A 16,729-nucleotide genomic window follows, 5' to 3' on the forward strand; every position below is an offset into this window, starting at 1 on the left:
ACAGGTCTTACACCCTCTGAATTGCCTAGACCTATTGCAGCACTAGCAAATAGATACTTCATCCAAATATTGAAGGCACTTGTCTTCTTCTGGCTCACCAGTCACGTAAAGTGTCTACTAATTCGTGGTGTTCCTCTTCTAGTTTTTCTTTCCCTTTTGGCCCGCTCTATTGCACTCATCCCATTGCACTCAAGAACCTCGTTCATATGTAACTCCACAACCCACTACTTCTCATCCTATTTTCAATTCTTTCTCTACTCACCAATTATCCTCTAATTCTCAATCCTTTCTCGCAGTTATTTCCTCCATGTATCTTCCTAAATATTACCAAGAAGTTCTCCAACATCTAGGATAGAAAGTAGTTATGGAAGAGGAGATGACATTTATCCATACCAACACATTGCATATCTCATTCCCTTACCATTTGGGGAAAAACCCATTGGATATAAGTGACACAAAGTGGATGGTAACATAGCTCGTCTCAAAGCAAGACTTGCCGCCAAGGGTTACACTCTTATGGAATTGACTGTGAAGAAACTTTTTCCCCAATTGCAAAACTCAATTCAATATGTATTCTTATTTACCTTGCTGCTAACTTTCAATGGGGTCTTCATTAACTAGACATTAGGAATATCTTTTTAAACAAAGATCTTCAAAAGGAAGTTTACATGTTACAACCACCAAGATTTGTTGTTAAGGGAGAGAACGTTTGTGTTAAATTCTAGGGTTGCATGATTATGTTTTATCCTTTTATGAACTGGATTGTTTGCAATGTGTATGGTTGCCTGATTATCACATCGGTACCATTGATCTACATCTACATTTGACCTTGCTACCATATTTTGTTTTGCGTTTATCCAAGTGACTAGATTACCTCCAACAATTGTACAATAACTAGAGGTGGATTTTCTATCATTTGGTAACCTACCTAATCTACATCTACAAAACCTGTATGTCCATGGCTTTTGAATAATAACCCTCAAACGAAAACAATCGACCCATACAAAGCATCTAGACCCAATGGAGACCAACCGATATTTTATAAGAAATCTGGGAGCTGGTAGGGGAAATCCGACACAATGATCCATGACTGTGCCATTCTGTTGCAGATACACAAGCAGAAGGGTATATTTGGCGAGATTAATCACAAACACAATCAAGGTTGACAAATATCAAGTTATTACAAGAGAGGCCATATTGTTGGTTCAACAATATCTGGCGATAGAGAAGAGAATTTGAGCTGATTACAAGGTCAATGGATTACCGACTCCACTTCTAACCATCTGATGCCCTCAACAGCTGCAGAAGGGACAGGAAGAGGTTGAGGATGTCCAAATACAGTATAACCGATGCCCAGATGTACTCATCATATGTAAATCGCTTGATCAAGTTGTCCGTGTCATACACAAGGTATGCCGAAAAGATGACGGCCCCGAGAGCGCCGTATAACGCAACATACACTGGTCCGAGTGGGAAGAATATCTGCATGACCAAAAGTGAGGTTATTTTACATCACAAAGTGGTCAATCTGGACGCTTTGCCATGAAACTGAGCAATTAACTTCACATCTTCCAGAAATTATTTCAATTCAGATATGATTGTACTTTTTAAACATACTCTACTAATCCATTTGATTGACAAAGACACGAGAATGTACTCTAAAAAAATTGTGAAACAAATATAAAAACCGAGTCTCACCTGGATAAAACTAGTTAACAGCAGGATCATAAGACCAGCAAATAAAATTGGTCCAAGGAAGCTGAAGTCCTTGCCCTTCTTTGAAGCCCAGAAAGTATAACCAGTCAAAGAAGACACCACTGCCGAAGTTAAAACCAGGGCTTCAAGAACAATCTTTCCTGCAAACAAATACAGAGATTGTTGAGAATATGACAAGCTAAAATACCAGGATAATGATAGAGAACGAAAAGGAAACTAGGATAGATACTTGCTGAATATCAAGTGAAAAAAAGGTAAAGAGTTACTAACCTTTCGTATTTGCACAAGCAACACCAACACTTAGGCTCAAACAAACGGTGAACAGCCCAAGGAATATAAAATTCAAAGGATGTTTCCGCTGGTAATAATATAGAGGACACATGACTGCAACATGATTGAGTTTGAGGTATGTCAGTGAGATAAAACTGTGACTTCGCTAAGTAATGAGACATTGATCAAAAACTAATGCAATCTACAAGCAAGAATGAAGGAATTCAATTTTCTTCTACACAACATTCAACAATTCAATTATTCTTGGATTGTCCACTCCCATCAAAATTTTCACTAGAAGATCTCAACAGGTAGCAGAAAAAATTGAGATCATTAGTCCAAATAATGCTAATATGACAACTGAAGAAGCAAAACAAGAATACACTTCAATTCGTGAAGTAAGTTAAATTGCTGCCTCAAGCAATACTAAAGTTACAAGGAACTTCTCTAACTAGTTCGTACAGAAAATTGAACTTAACAAAAAGGCATTTCCATTATCATGCATAAACAATGCACTCAAAAGAACAGATCTACCCACATGTGGGAAACCTAATTTAATGATGGCAAAGAATGTCTTAAAGTTATCTCATAATTACTGTTAACGAATCTTGTCATGCAATGATTACAATACAATAGGAAACCTAATAATATGATTGCAAAGTATATCTTAAAAGTTATGTCATGATTATTGTTGAAGAGTCTCGAAATTCATTGGTCAGAGAACTTGGGTAAAAAATGTATTCCTACAGCCAGGAACTCTTTTTCCACTTATTAACATTTCTCTCACTTAATGTCCTTTCTCTCTACCTTCCTTTATATGCCCTCAAGATAAAGGAGAAGGAAAAAAAACTCCAAAGAAGTTTATTCAGATATCTTCTCTTTCTCTGGCTCACATGTAACTCCAGTTAGCAGTCTCGTGTGATCATTATGGGGGAAGAGAACCTGGAGGTTCAAAGCAAATAGGCCAAGTAATACCATGCTGAATGGTTGTCATACTGGTACACCACTCACAATGCAGAAAGCCTGAGAATAGAAAAGCAATGACACTGCTAAATTGAGTGCTAATAATTCTAGTTAATCTTTGTATAATATTTCTTCGGAGAATCAAAAGTTCAACTGCTCTCCTGCAAATTCTCTCATGCTGAACTCTGAATTTGATAACTTTCCCTTCTACAGAAGGCTCAAGCCTCCAAGCATCTAAATTCCCATAATTCAACTTACCTTAAGGCTGTACTTCCACAAAGGTCAATTCATTGTAGTGGTTTGATAGTGCTCCCTTTAAAACTGAAATATTCACCTCCGACAAGCAAATTCCTTAATGTGATTTTTTTTTCATTAATGTATTAATGAATTTAGTTAGAAAACAGTGAGAAAAATACCGGGAGAAAAAAAAGAATAGGAGAGGGGTTCCCAGGGGGAAGATATAAAACGAGAAAGAAAACAAAATAGTGTGAAACATTTCAATTTCTCAAAAAAAAAAATCAAAGTGCTAAGAGCAACCAAAAAAATAACTAAATAATGGTGCAGCAGCTAGCCCAGTTTGACGGGAGGCAATCCCCAAACTCTCAGCTTGGTCCTTCTGGAGTCAATGTGCCATGTCCCGCCCAAGATGCAAGACATTTCCAGATCTGGACAAAAATCTATTCTAGATGAAGATAAGAGATTTAAAACAAAAAAGAGAAGATGCAAATACATTTTAGAATGAGTATTCATTCTTGGGTGATCTTGAAATACTACTACTCGATGATCAGTCTTAATGCTGCAATTGTTTCATATGATGGCACTTTCTACGTAAGGGAACACATTCAATTCTGAGAATCGAATGGTTTTTCTTGTTCATATTACGGCTTTAAGATACAGAAGCTTGGTTTGGCTTCCTTTTCTGCCACTTTGAGTTAACACTCAGTTAATGTCTATTCTTCACCTTGTCAGAGAATCAACAGTCACTGCAATATGTATGCAAAATGTGTACATACAGTAACTACAAAACTTATTTCTATAAAAAAATTATCTACTTCAGTGTTTCAAAAAACTGATCACAATTATACACTCAATAGAAAACATATCATTAATGGGCTATTTCTTGTTGATAAACCATGAAGAAGTTTATAGCCTTTGCCTTTTCTCTTCAAAAGAAGAATAGCAATGGTCAGACTATAGGCTCAACGTATTAAATACTAACTACCCTTTATTTTAATTTGCCAACCAAATCGCTAGAGTTTTGGCAACTAGCACACAATCTCCTTCCAAAAATGCATTTAAAATCCGTGACAGTCAATTTTTAATCCAACATGTACCAGAGATATCCTTACTTCCTGATACCGACAGTGACATAGATGGTCGAAGCTAAAAATTAAAGAAAACCAAAATCATTATCTAGCCTTGAGAAGAAGCTGATCTGAAAGAGACAAAATATGAAATAATTTACATTAAATATTACAGGAGCACAATATTATAAATTTAAGCGATAACTCAGTTCTGTTGAACTTGAATGCCGTGAGCACAAAAAGAAAGAGAAGTTATTGACATGAAAACTCTGGATTTCGTTGAGGCAAATTCTGAACTCTGCACTTTTGCATATGAATTATTTGACCATTAGAATAAAACCAAAAAGGAGTGGTGGTGATAAAGGTGATATGGAAAAGGACTTTGACTGGGGCAACTGAGACTTTCCTGGGATTTGGGGCTTCATGAAGGTTTTGGATCTAAATGTATTTCCTCCCATCATAACCACTTCTCTAAAATGACACAACCAAAGGCGTTTCAAGAGTTTCAAAGGCCTTAGGCAAGGGGATCCACTCTCACCCTTGCTCTTCAATGTGATGAGTGAAGCACTGTGCTCTTTCTTCTTAGCAGGTCAGCACAATGGATGGATTTCAGGTTTTCAGATCAGTAGCTCCCAAGCCTCAATTTTGCACACCTGTTCTCCAATACTCTGATGATATGACCTGTTTTTGTAATGACTCGATCAATCAAGTAACAAATATCAAAGTTCTCTTCTCACTTTATGAACTTGTCTCATGCCAAAAAGTAAATTGGGGCAAATCAGGCATTTATGGCACTAATATTGGCAAGAGCAGTTGAGTTTCTTAGCTGAAATCCTTGGATGCAGCTCTCTATCATTCCCCTCGTACCATGAGCTTCCTTTTTTTAAGGGAACACCCAGATAAATTCTTATGTAATCCAATCATAGAAAGGCTGGAAACCGACTTTCAACCCAACCTACTTAAGCCGGTGGGCAGACCTACTCATGTGAAGTCAACCCTGGTTGGAATACCAAATTACTTCCTGTATTGCATGCATTGCCCGACATGTGTAGTGGCAAAGATTTGAGCAATCCAACAGAAATTCCTTCGGTGGGATGCACTGGACAAATTCAGGTATTCACTTGTATAATGGGAGAGTTTGTATGAAGAAATCTGATGGAGGTTCAGGAAACAAAAAGCTGAAGTTAATGAACACAGCCTTCCTTACAATTTATTTTTTTCTTTATAAATGTTGGTAATTTTATTGATAAGCAACTAGCAATATGTTCATAATACATAGGCTACGCATCTAGTAATCTACGTAAGGAAAAAATGCACCCAGAACTAGAAAGGTGTGTGCCTGAAGTAAAGCACTTCCGACTTCCGAGAAACACCCTCTTTTACAAGGCTATCTAAAAAGACTGTTGGCTAATCTCAGGACGTGGCTCCATTCCACTTGCCGGGAATTGACAGGAGCTCTAGCTTCATTGTGTAAATAACCAAGCCTCCAGGGATGGACCAACCCTTTTCCGTACAGGGCAGAACATTTGTAGAGTCCTCCCCCTTCAATGATGACAGGGCTGGAAAATCTTTCAGAAAAGAGCTTGACTTCCTCAAGAAGAGCTCTACTTTCAGCTTCTGTTGACTCATAGAATTCCCATAAGACCAGAGTAGGCAAGAAGGATTGCACCATTCCTATCCTTGATGGCTCCTCCTCCAACACCAGAAAGGCAGGAATTACCTAAGGAGGAGCTGTCGAAATTCAAGTTTAATCTGCCAGATGGGAGGCTTGTCATGGGGTGATTGCTGAGCTTGGGTAGGGCAGTTAGGCGGTGGGAGTCTGCCCATAACAAGTAGCCATGGCAGCTTCCCAGGGGCATTTACCAGTCTTTCACAAGGGCCATGAGCTGCACTATGTTAGGAGTAAGAAACTTTTATGGATGCCAAACTATCTGAGCTCTGCCTCCCAAATAGAAGAGCTGACAATGCAGCTAGTGAGGATATGGTCTAGCATGTCTTGAACCTCCCCACAGAATTTACATAGGTTGCTTATTATGACCAGGCCTCTTCTTTGCAGCATGTCGCAGTTGTGAGCAGCTTCCCAGATAAATTGTAGAACTTTTCAGGAGTAATGAGCTTCCAACTGGACTGGCTTGCAAAGCTAATTGTAGAGGGGGAATGAGCATGGTTAAGCAATAACAAGATGTTGCTGAGCAGTGCCCAAATGTTGTGTTGCTCCAAATTGGATAATTTGCCCCTTGGCAAGAGATTCTCTAAGTATGATTCTCAAGGATCAGTTTGGAAATAAGTACATAGGCAGATTGAAAACATTACATCTTGTTGACTAGCTATCAAGTAAAGATGCTACTATGGCCTACCAACCTCCACATCATTATGGACCTCTTTTGATTGACCTCCAGGTAAGAGCATCTTGTCTTAAAAAGCCATAGAATAACTTGAGTTAGAATGGAGTTCTCCCTACAATCCACATATTGGAATATTTAGCATGTCACCAAAAATGGACCTTTTAACCCTCATAAAGTGATTAATGATGAAAGGATCCTAAAACTTTATGATGAACTTACTAAGGAAGATAAAGAACAACTTATAATCAATTTTAAGGCAATCAACCTATTGCTGTGTGCCTTAAGTCCTTATGAATTCAATATGGTCTCCATAAGCAAAACAACTAAAGAAATCTAGGATACATTGAAGGTAATCCATGAGGGAATAACTAGAGTCGAAGACTAGAATTAGTCTATTGGTAGCCCAATACAAAAAATTCATAATGAAACCAAGTGAATCAATAGCTGACATTAATTCTAGATTCACTCATCTCATTAATGAATTGAAAATCTTAAGAGAAGATATATCCCTCTATAAGAGGAATGATAAGCTTCCCAAGGTTCTCCCAGATTCATAGGACATGAAGCAGACAACTATTAGAGTAAATACAGATTTTAGGACTATGAGCTTAGAGGAATTGTTAGATAGTCTTCTTACATATGAAATGGAATCTGAAAAAAAAGATGAAGAAACCACCTAGCAGGAAAAAAAAAAAAACATTGCACTTAAATCAAAAGATGCACCAAATAAAGACTAGTGTGAAACGAGCTCCGATCAAGTGAGCTTCATTACTAGGTATTTTTAGATTATATAGAAAGTAGAAAAACTCTAAACAAGGGTAACAAAGAAAAATCTTTTAAAAGGACTGCTATTTGCTTTAAGTGTGGCAAGCTAGGGCATAGAAGAAACAAATGCCCAACTCTCAAAGAAAATTCTCCATCTATAAAGATCTAAAGATGGTATTGATCTCAACTTGGATGCAATTAAAAGAGGAAAGTGATGTTGGACTTGTAGCATTACAATAAGAGGACTCTACCACATCGGAAGAAGTGATTCCGATTATCCGATGAAGTGATCTTCATTACTAGGTATTTTTAGATTATATAGAAAGTAGAAAAACTCTAAACAAGGGTAACAAAGAAAAATCTTTTAAAAGGACTGATATTTGCTTTAAGTGTGGCAAGCTAGGGCATAGAAGAAACAAATGCCCAACTCTCAAAGAAAATTCTCCATCTATAGAGATCTAAAGATGGTATTGATCTCAACTTGGATGCAATTAAAATAGGAAAGTGATGTTGGACTTGTAGCATTACAATAAGAGGACTCAACCACATCGGAAGAAGTGATTCCGATTATCCGATGAAGTGAGCTTCATTACTAGGTATTTTTAGATTATATAGAAAGTAGAAAAACTCTAAACAAGGGTAACAAAGAAAAATCTTTTAAAAGGACTGATATTTGCTTTAAGTGTGGCAAGCTAGGGCATAGAAGAAACAAATGCCCAACTCTCAAAGAAAATTCTCCATCTATAGAGATCTAAAGATGGTATTGATCTCAACTTGGATGCAATTAAAATAGGAAAGTGATGTTGGACTTGTAGCATTACAATAAGAGGACTCAACCACATCGGAAGAAGTGATTCCGATTATCCGATGAAGTGAGCTTCATTACTAGGTATTTTTAGATTATATAGAAAGTAGAAAAACTCTAAACAAGGGTAACAAAGAAAAATCTTTTAAAAGGACTGATATTTGCTTTAAGTGTGGCAAGCTAGGGCATAGAAGAAACAAATGCCCTACTCTCAAAGAAAATTCTCCATCTATAGAGATCTAAAGATGGTATTGATCTCAACTTGGATGCAATTAAAAGAGGAAAGTGATGTTGGACTTGTAGCATTACAATAAGAGGACTCAACCACATCGGAAGAAGTGATTCCGATTATCCGATGAAGTGAGCTTCATTACTAGGTATTTTTAGATTACATAGAAAGTAGAAAAACTCTAAACAAGGGTAACAAAGAAAAATCTTTTAAAAGGACTGATATTTGCTTTAAGTGTGGCAAGCTAGGGCATAGAAGAAGCAAATGCCCAACTCTCAAAGAAAATTCTCCATCTATAGAGATCTAAAGATGGTATTGATCTCAACTTGGATGCAATTAAAAGAGGAAAGTGATGTTGGACTTGTAGCATTACAATAAGAGGACTCTACCACATCGGAAGAAGTGATTCCGATTATGAACATAAATTAGAAAAATTGTCAGAAAAATAAATTAAAAGATTAAATAAATATAAGGATAAATGTGATGTCCAAAAACAAGAAATAGCCAAGCTTAAGGGTGAAGTGGATGCATTAAAAGAAGCTAATGATGACCATGTGGCCAATGCTTTAAGGCGGTAAGAATTAATTGAAAATTTATCTTGTGATAAATTAGAGTTTAGAAAGAAATGCATTGAGCTGGAGCAAAAGCTCCAAAATGGTTCTACTCACAAGAATGTACCCAAAAGGTATCATAGGAAGAATATAAACAAGTATATGCATAAATTTACTCTTTTGCCTCATATTAGATGTTATTATTATAATCAATTGGATTATTATGCTCACATATGCAAGACCAGAAATGTATATGCATAAAACAAAAATAGATACCGAAATCAAATGAAAATATTGTGGTTATCCAAAAATCCAAGGGTAAGCAAATTTGGCTGCCCAAAGAGAGAGTGTTGCGGCTAATGGTTTTCCAAAGAAACCCAAATTAGTTAGGACCTCGAAGGGATGATTCTTTTTCTCTCTTGTAGGCTTGTTTCTAAGCTAAAGAACCAAAAATTGTGTGGATCAGTGGTGCAAGGTACATGATCAATGATAAGAAGAAATTTGTAGAACTCACCTTAAAAGATGGTGGTCATTTCACATTTGAAGACAATGGAAAAAGTACCATCAAAGGAATTGGAAAAATAGGAACCTCCAACTCATAATTCAGATGTATATTGTGTAGAAGGGTTAATGATAACTTGCTTAACATTAATCAATTTTGTGACAAGGGTAATAAAGTTTTATTTGAAAAGAACAAATGCATAATAAACAATAATATGATGTGTTGCTAGAGGATTATAGAAACAAGGATTTATATGTTGTCAAAATTTTAGAAATACACTTGTTTAGTGTTACATGCTTAGGTGCAAACTTGGATGAATCTTGGTTATGGCACAAGCAATTAGAACATATAGGTATGGACTCATTGAACAAATTAGCAAAGAAAATCCGATAAGAGGACTACAAAATGAAAAAAATATTAAAGAAGAGGCCTTGTGGTCCTTGACAACTTGAAAGCAACACCAAACCTCCTTTATATAAAAAAATGTAGTATCAACCTCTAGACCACTTCATCTAATCCACATGGATTTAATTGGACCCGCCCGACCCTTAAGCTTAAACAAGATGCGGAAAAATTTCGTGGTTGTCAATGATTATCGTAAGGTTTAGTTGGGTAAACTTCCTAGTCAACCCAGATGATGCATTTTTAGCCTTCATCAAAACTAGAAGTGATCATGGAGAAGAATTTAAAAGAATTTGAGTATTGTACTCAAAATGGTATAGACCATACATTTTAAGCTTCTAAACCTCCTCAATAAAATGGCGTTGTTGAAAGAAAAAATAGAACTTCAATTAAAAAGGTAAGACCCATACTTCATGCATATGACTTGCCTCATAGATTTTGGGATAAAGCTATAGATACAGCTTGCTACATAGTTATTTGAGTTAGTATTAGGCTCATCCTCAAGAAAATACCATATGAGTTGTATATAAGTAATCTTCCCACTATTAGCTATTTTAGAACCTTTAGGTGCTTGGTGTTCACACTCAAATAATCAAAGGAAAAACTAGGGAAATATTTGACTCAAGGACTGATATAAGTATTTTTCTAAGTTATTCATCTCATAGGAAAGCTTATAGAGAGGTAAGGAGTCAACACGTGTTGAATTTGATGAGTCGGATTTACCAAATTCAACACCAACTCCAATTTCAGATGGGGAAGAGGAAAACTTCATTGAATCATCTAAGGGATCTAAATCTTAATACCCAGACCTTCGGGAGAACCAATAAAACTTGGATAATTAAGAATAACCACTTAAAGGGGCCAAGAACTATAAGTTCATGGCTGATCACCTCTTGGAACAAATTATTGGTTGAAAACCAGAAGAAACTGGCAAATAGAGTCTTTGTTTCTCAGTTAGAACCAAAAAATGTGCTAAACCTGAAAAAGATGATTACAAGAAAAGCTTAATCAATTTGAAAGAAATCAAGTTTGGATTTTAGTGCCTAGTTCCCAAAATGAACAAGTCATAGGTACAAAAGGTTATTAAAAATTAGATTACTTGTAAGAATTGTAAGAAACAAAGCTAGAATACTCGTGAAGGTTACAACCAAGAAGAAGGAATAGATTTTGAAGAAACTTATGCATTTGTGGTTAGATTAAAGGATACTAAAATTCATTTAGCCTATGCATGTCACAAAAACTTTAAGTTATACCAAATGGATATAAAGGGTGCATTCTTAAATGGGTACATACATGAGGTTTATATAGAACAATCCAAAGGGTATGAAGACATTAGCAAACCAAACCATGCCTATAAAGTGCATAAAGTTTTATATGACTCAAAGCAAGCTCCAAAAACTGGTATGAGAGACTTAGAGAAGTCCTTGAACAAAATGGTTATAAGAGAGGTAGTGTAGATTATGTAAAAAAGCAAAAAGTATTAGTGTCCTGCCAGAAATTCAGCTTCCTCATTGTAGTTGAAGGGGATTTCCCAAATGTAATTAGTTGGATAAGTCAGATTTTCCCCACTCCCTAGAGGCTAGCTTATGTATATGATGAAAATTTTGAGCTCAGTACCCATTTAGAAATATCATGGCAGAACATTCCTAGATCTGCCAACAATGTATCAGACTCTCTAGTTAAGGTGGTGTCTCCCACCAATCCCTTACTGTCAGGGACACCTTCCCCTTTCTTTTGTGAGGCCTTCTCCTGTCTTCTTTTGAAGCCAAGAAAGCAGTTTCTCAAAAACTAAAAAAACTACAAAAAAAAAAAATAGGAAATTTTTGCAGTCACACACTAATCTGTAAGGAAAAACTGTGTACTGCAGAAAACATCTACAAATGACTTGGTCGATCCCTTATTTTTTTTCTGAACTTACATTATAAACTCTTTCTAGTTCAAGATTAATGAAAAAAAAAAAAAAAAAAATCTTTGCCTTACAAGCAAGTATACCATTATCGGACCAAAGTTTGCTCCCAGAGTTTACACTGCTCTCTTTTAAAATTATAAGTGAAAAAACAGAAGAAAATTACTCTCTTCAGAGAAGAAATTAAAAATAATATCAAACTAAGTAGAAAATAAAAAGAGAAAAATGTAGGGAAAAGCCATGTATTGGCATCTATCAAAAGCTCTGGTCCAAATCTTCGTAGATTGCAACAAGCTTTGGCTGAGCTGGCTTTATGCTGCACATGATTGAAAAAATAAGCTGGGAAATATCCATATTCTCACCAAAGGCATGGGCACATGCAACTGTCCAAAGATTTATATTTTGTATCTTGATTGTTCACATATTGTTTATTGTCACTAAAATCTTTTCCAGGTTTCAGTTGCAAGTTGTTTTTACCCTCCAACCTCAGACTCATACACCAGGATGCACAAAAGACTCCACGAAAACATTCTGTCACCATAACTTCACCTTGATGCGCAAACGGAGACTGCTAAAAGCGCCATTTTTCTTGGAATAATGGTGATTTAAAAAAGGAAATTGAAACAATAATAATGTACAACAACTGCTCAAAAAGAATAAGCCCTGCTGCTAAATAGACTCTATGATAAGCTTTGTAGCATGTAACTTACAAATGATGCACAATCTATAATATCTCTTTTTTCCCAATAGTGTTTTTGCATACAAACTTTAAAAGAACAAGCTAACGTTCAATGATCCCTTCACTTATGCTCCTTAGTATAGTATTCTCAAGATAAAGATCTCCAACACCTCTGTAATTTCATCATACGGCAATGCTATAAATTAGAGAAAGCCCGTTAAAAGCTTTTCAGCACATAAATCAATGTGTCTGTGAGAAGTATATTGAGGTCAGCCCTGACAGGCCGATCTCTCACATAAAATAGTATCTCGTTCCAACTCTGACAAATGCTTCAGTATGTCGTTTCCTTTTATCTAGAAATGATATCAAGATCGTAATACTTTCTCTCCTTATCTTGTTTCCTCCAAAATGGTAAAATTGAATTTCAGATTTGTAGAAAAACGGGTCATCCATAAACAAGTCAACCTAAATAAAATAATAAAAAAAATACATAAGAAGCAAAATCGACGGCGGGATGATCCGCCCCGTACAGTACATCAATACCCACAACCAAATTCGGAACAGAGCACAAACATCTAAGAAAGAATTGCATGCAATGAGAAGATATACATAAAAAATAATTAAAAAAAAGGGATCCGAGGCTTACGAAACAAAGGCAGAATGCCGAGGCCAAGCGCAATCCCTGGGCTCCCTCGAAGAGCTTCATTGATGGGCGTGTACAAGACGGTGAACCCGGCAACGAGGGTTGTGAGGAGCAGCTGCGTTGCGAGGATGCCATAGACCTTTCGTATAAATCCCCATCGGAGTTCATTCTCGCCGAGACCGATACCCGGGTAAAGGGTCCCTGCTTCCAAATCACCCTTGGCGGAAACGCTCGAGAACCCGTACATCCTCCCCCGCTATCTGTCTCTCAGCACCACACAGGGAGGTAGAGAAGGAAAGAAAAGATCGAGAGTCGAGATGGAAGAGGGGGAGCTGGCGAAAAATGGCGATGATATTGTAGAGTCACGACACACTACCGAATTTTATAATGACATACATACCCCTTAACTCTATGAACAAAGGAGGTTCCACACAAGACCCAGTAGTCTATTCGCACAGAGAACAGAGAAGCGAAGTACCCGAGAAAGATAGGAGCCTTTAGTCATAAAAACAAAAACTAACCGATTCAAGTGTTGACTCTCTTTCAGAAGTGTCGGCCGCAGGTAAGCATCGAAAGCTAGATTCGAATATTTTAAACTCGAACTCCAAGCCTCGAACATAGCACAAAAATTTTAATTGAGTTTGACCCGAGTTAAAATAAAAAAATAAAAAATAAAAAATTATTAAAAAAATATATATTGTTATAATTTTGGTACCATTGAACTACAAGATATCATAGAAGAGTCCAAGACTTTGTAATAGAGTATACTAATGTATAACAACCAGGTTAAGAGACCCTAAAAAAAAAGCAAACACCTCTATCAATAGTGTTGGATCGATCGTTTTTTATGTTTGAGGTAAATAATAACAATTAACAACCAACTAAATAGGGAATTGACAAGAGTAATTAGAGTAAAGAGTATTTTTTTTCTAAAAAATCTAAGTTAACGAGTCTGTTGAAGATCCGAAAGTAACGGATCTTATGATTTGAAATTTACTTCCTATATTTGAATTCAAACGGGATGTGTTCCCTATATGTAAATGTAATAAGTGATATAATCCTCAATCGAAAATAAAAATTTTAACATGGTATTAGAGCGAAGATCCTGAAATCGCTCTTACACATTTTTTTCCTGTCCATCTCGTTGCCGCTTCCGGTTCAGGCAACGTTTCCGTCAAGGTCCAAACCCTCATTCGACGGACAGAGATATATCTGTGCCGATCGTCAAGAGACGCAATCAGAGCTTTTTTATTATTCGGCAAAGGTCTCTCCCAGCTCCCACGACGACAACGTCGAGGTTTCATCCTTCCAACCATCTTCGTCACTGCCATTTCCGACTTCGCTCGGATTCCAAAATCGCCGCTAAGTCTCTCGGCTTCCCAGCGCCGTCCCACTGCTGCACCTTCCGGCCTTCTTTTGTTGCACAAACAACGCTTAGCTGTTGTGCCTTCCGGCCTTTCTCTACCGCATAGACGACGCTTGCAAACCGCGCTCCAAGGTCCTGCTTGGCTTACCAACGACGTGCATCGGCGTCCTCTTTGGCCAAGACGCCCCTAGCAGCCTGAACCAAAGTTTGAGCTGCCTTCTGCGCACACTAGCGCACACAGACATCGAGGCATCTAGTTCGAAGTCCGAGCTCCCCTTTGGCGCACAGTCGGCGAGGAGTCTTTCTTCCAACAAGGATATCGCTAGTATGACATCCAACTTTGCTAATCTGAATCACCCACTGTGTCTTCACCATTCAGATCAGCCTGGGTTAGTTATCGTACCACGACTTTTCACTGAGGAGAATTACAAGACATGGTGTCATTCCATGACTATGGCCCTCACCATCAAAAACAAATTTGGTTTTGTTGATGGATCTCTATAGTGACCAGACAGCGATACCGACAATGAATTACAACAGTGGATTAGTTGTGATAACCTTGTCAAAACTTGGTTATTGAGTTTGATTTCTAGAGATATTGCAGCAAGCACATTCTATTGTGATGGAGCACAAACAGTCTAGAATGAACTGTGCGACCGGTTTTCTCAAGTAAACAACGTCCAATTATTTCACATTGATAATGAAATACATGATTGCGTACAGAATAATATGTCAGTTAGCTCATATTTCACCAAGCTCAAAGGATTGTGGGATGAGAGAGATTCTCTTTGTCCTATCTCACATTATCGTTGTGGCTCCATGAAAGAGGAACTATCCTATCGAGAAACACAAAAAATCATCAAGTTTCTCATGGGATTAAGTGAATCCTTTACTTCTATACTTGGACAGATATTGACAATAAATTCTTTGCCTAATATTGGCCAGGTTTATTATCTAGTACTCAAACATGAAGGACAGAAAGACTTATCTGATAAACGGAACATCATTCAACCTAAGGCATCAACTTTCACTGTTAGAAATTCAAGCAAGAAAAGTGGCCCCTCCACCTGTACAAAATGTCACAAAGACGGTCACAATGTGGAAATCATCGGGCACATTTGAAATGCACTTATTACAGTTTGAAGGGTCACATCATTGATTACTGTAAACAACTTAAGTTTGCAGAATCCACTAAGCCCCAAAAGAAGAAGAACACATCCTACTCCTTTCCCTTCACTCAGGAACAATGCCAGCAAATATTACAAATGCTTAGTCATAACAAGTCATCCATGGAAAATCATGTGAGTAACTCCTCTGCTCATGGCGAACTTCAGATAAAACCCTTTACTTCTCCTCTCCCAATTAGCAACCGTATGGATCCTAGATAGTGGAGCCACTGACCATATTGTTTGTTGTCATACATTGTTTACATCTTGGAGAGCTATTATGAATAAAATAGTGGAAGTATCGGATGGTTCTCATGCTATTGTTACACATGTTAGTCAAGTCATTTTCTCTTCTAGTTTGGTTCTTCACAATGTTTTATGTGTCCCCATTTTCCAATTAAACCTCATTTCCATTAACAAGTTTCTTCATCATTCTCTTTGCATCATGGTGTTCCTTACCCATTTTTGTGCCATACAGGACCTATGCTCGGGGAAGATGATTGAGACGGGAACTGATGATAGGGTCTCTACTACCTTGATCATCCACAATCATCATCATGTTATTCCGTACATTCTCCATTTGGTATTTGGCATCAACGTCTCGGGCATCCATCAAATAAAGTATATGTTTCATTTTCTTTTAAAAATTCTTGTAGTTCAAACAATTGCCTGGTTTGTCCCTTGGCTAAACAGACAAGATTATCATTTCCTTTGAGCACGATCTCTAATACATCTTCTTTTTAAAATATTGCATGTTGATAACTGGGGGGGTTACCATATTGCATCCATTTTTGGAGCCCAATATTTTCTCACAATAGTTGATGAATTTACTAAATGCACATGGATTTATTTGATGCGTCACAAATCTAAAACTCAAACTCACCTGACTAATTTCATTAGTATGGTAGAAACACAATTTGCTTCCAAGGTGAAACTTGTACGTAGTGATAATGGCCCTGAATTTACCTTTGTCCACCAAACAAGTTGTGTTCACACCTCACAACTAAACGGAGTAGCTAAACGCAAACATCGATATCTGTTAAACATGGCCTGAGCCTTACTTTTTCAAGCCCATCTTCCTAAACGATTTTGGGGGGATGCTATTTTAACAGCTGCT

At 37.1% G+C, this 16,729-nt stretch overlaps 1 protein-coding gene across 1 annotated transcript; it reads right to left on the minus strand.

Annotated features, from left to right (window-relative positions):
• Positions 1 to 1,012: 1,012 nt before the first annotated feature.
• Positions 1,013 to 13,440, minus strand: LOC137959772 (BI1-like protein). The gene is made up of 4 exons (XM_068807119.1): positions 13,084 to 13,440; positions 1,987 to 2,100; positions 1,699 to 1,856; positions 1,013 to 1,482 (listed from the first exon to the last, which is right to left on the minus strand). Exons 1-4 carry the CDS (start codon positions 13,325 to 13,327, stop codon positions 1,276 to 1,278), a joined length of 723 nt encoding a protein of 240 aa, XP_068663220.1. The 5' UTR covers positions 13,328 to 13,440; the 3' UTR covers positions 1,013 to 1,275.
• Between the last annotated feature and the right edge of the window lie 3,289 nt (positions 13,441 to 16,729).

This window comes from Aristolochia californica, unplaced genomic scaffold, assembly GCF_029961685.1.
Source record: "Aristolochia californica isolate CCGP_79_NKW_82.1479 unplaced genomic scaffold, dmAriCali1.0.hap1 SCAF_3, whole genome shotgun sequence".
Classification (NCBI taxonomy): Eukaryota; Viridiplantae; Streptophyta; class Magnoliopsida; order Piperales; family Aristolochiaceae; genus Aristolochia; species Aristolochia californica.

Excerpts from the sequence above, each read along its gene's own strand:
- LOC137959772 (XM_068807119.1), bottom strand. The coding sequence starts at position 13,327 with ATGTACGGGTTCTCGAGCGTTTCCGCCAAGGGTGATTTGGAAGCAGGG. Across the intron at positions 2,101-13,083 it reads CGGCATTCTGCCTTTGTTTC|TCATGTGTCCTCTATATTAT; the intron begins GTAAGCCTCGGA and ends ATCATGTTGCAG. Across the intron at positions 1,483-1,698 it reads TGTTAACTAGTTTTATCCAG|ATATTCTTCCCACTCGGACC; the intron begins GTGAGACTCGGT and ends TTGGTCATGCAG.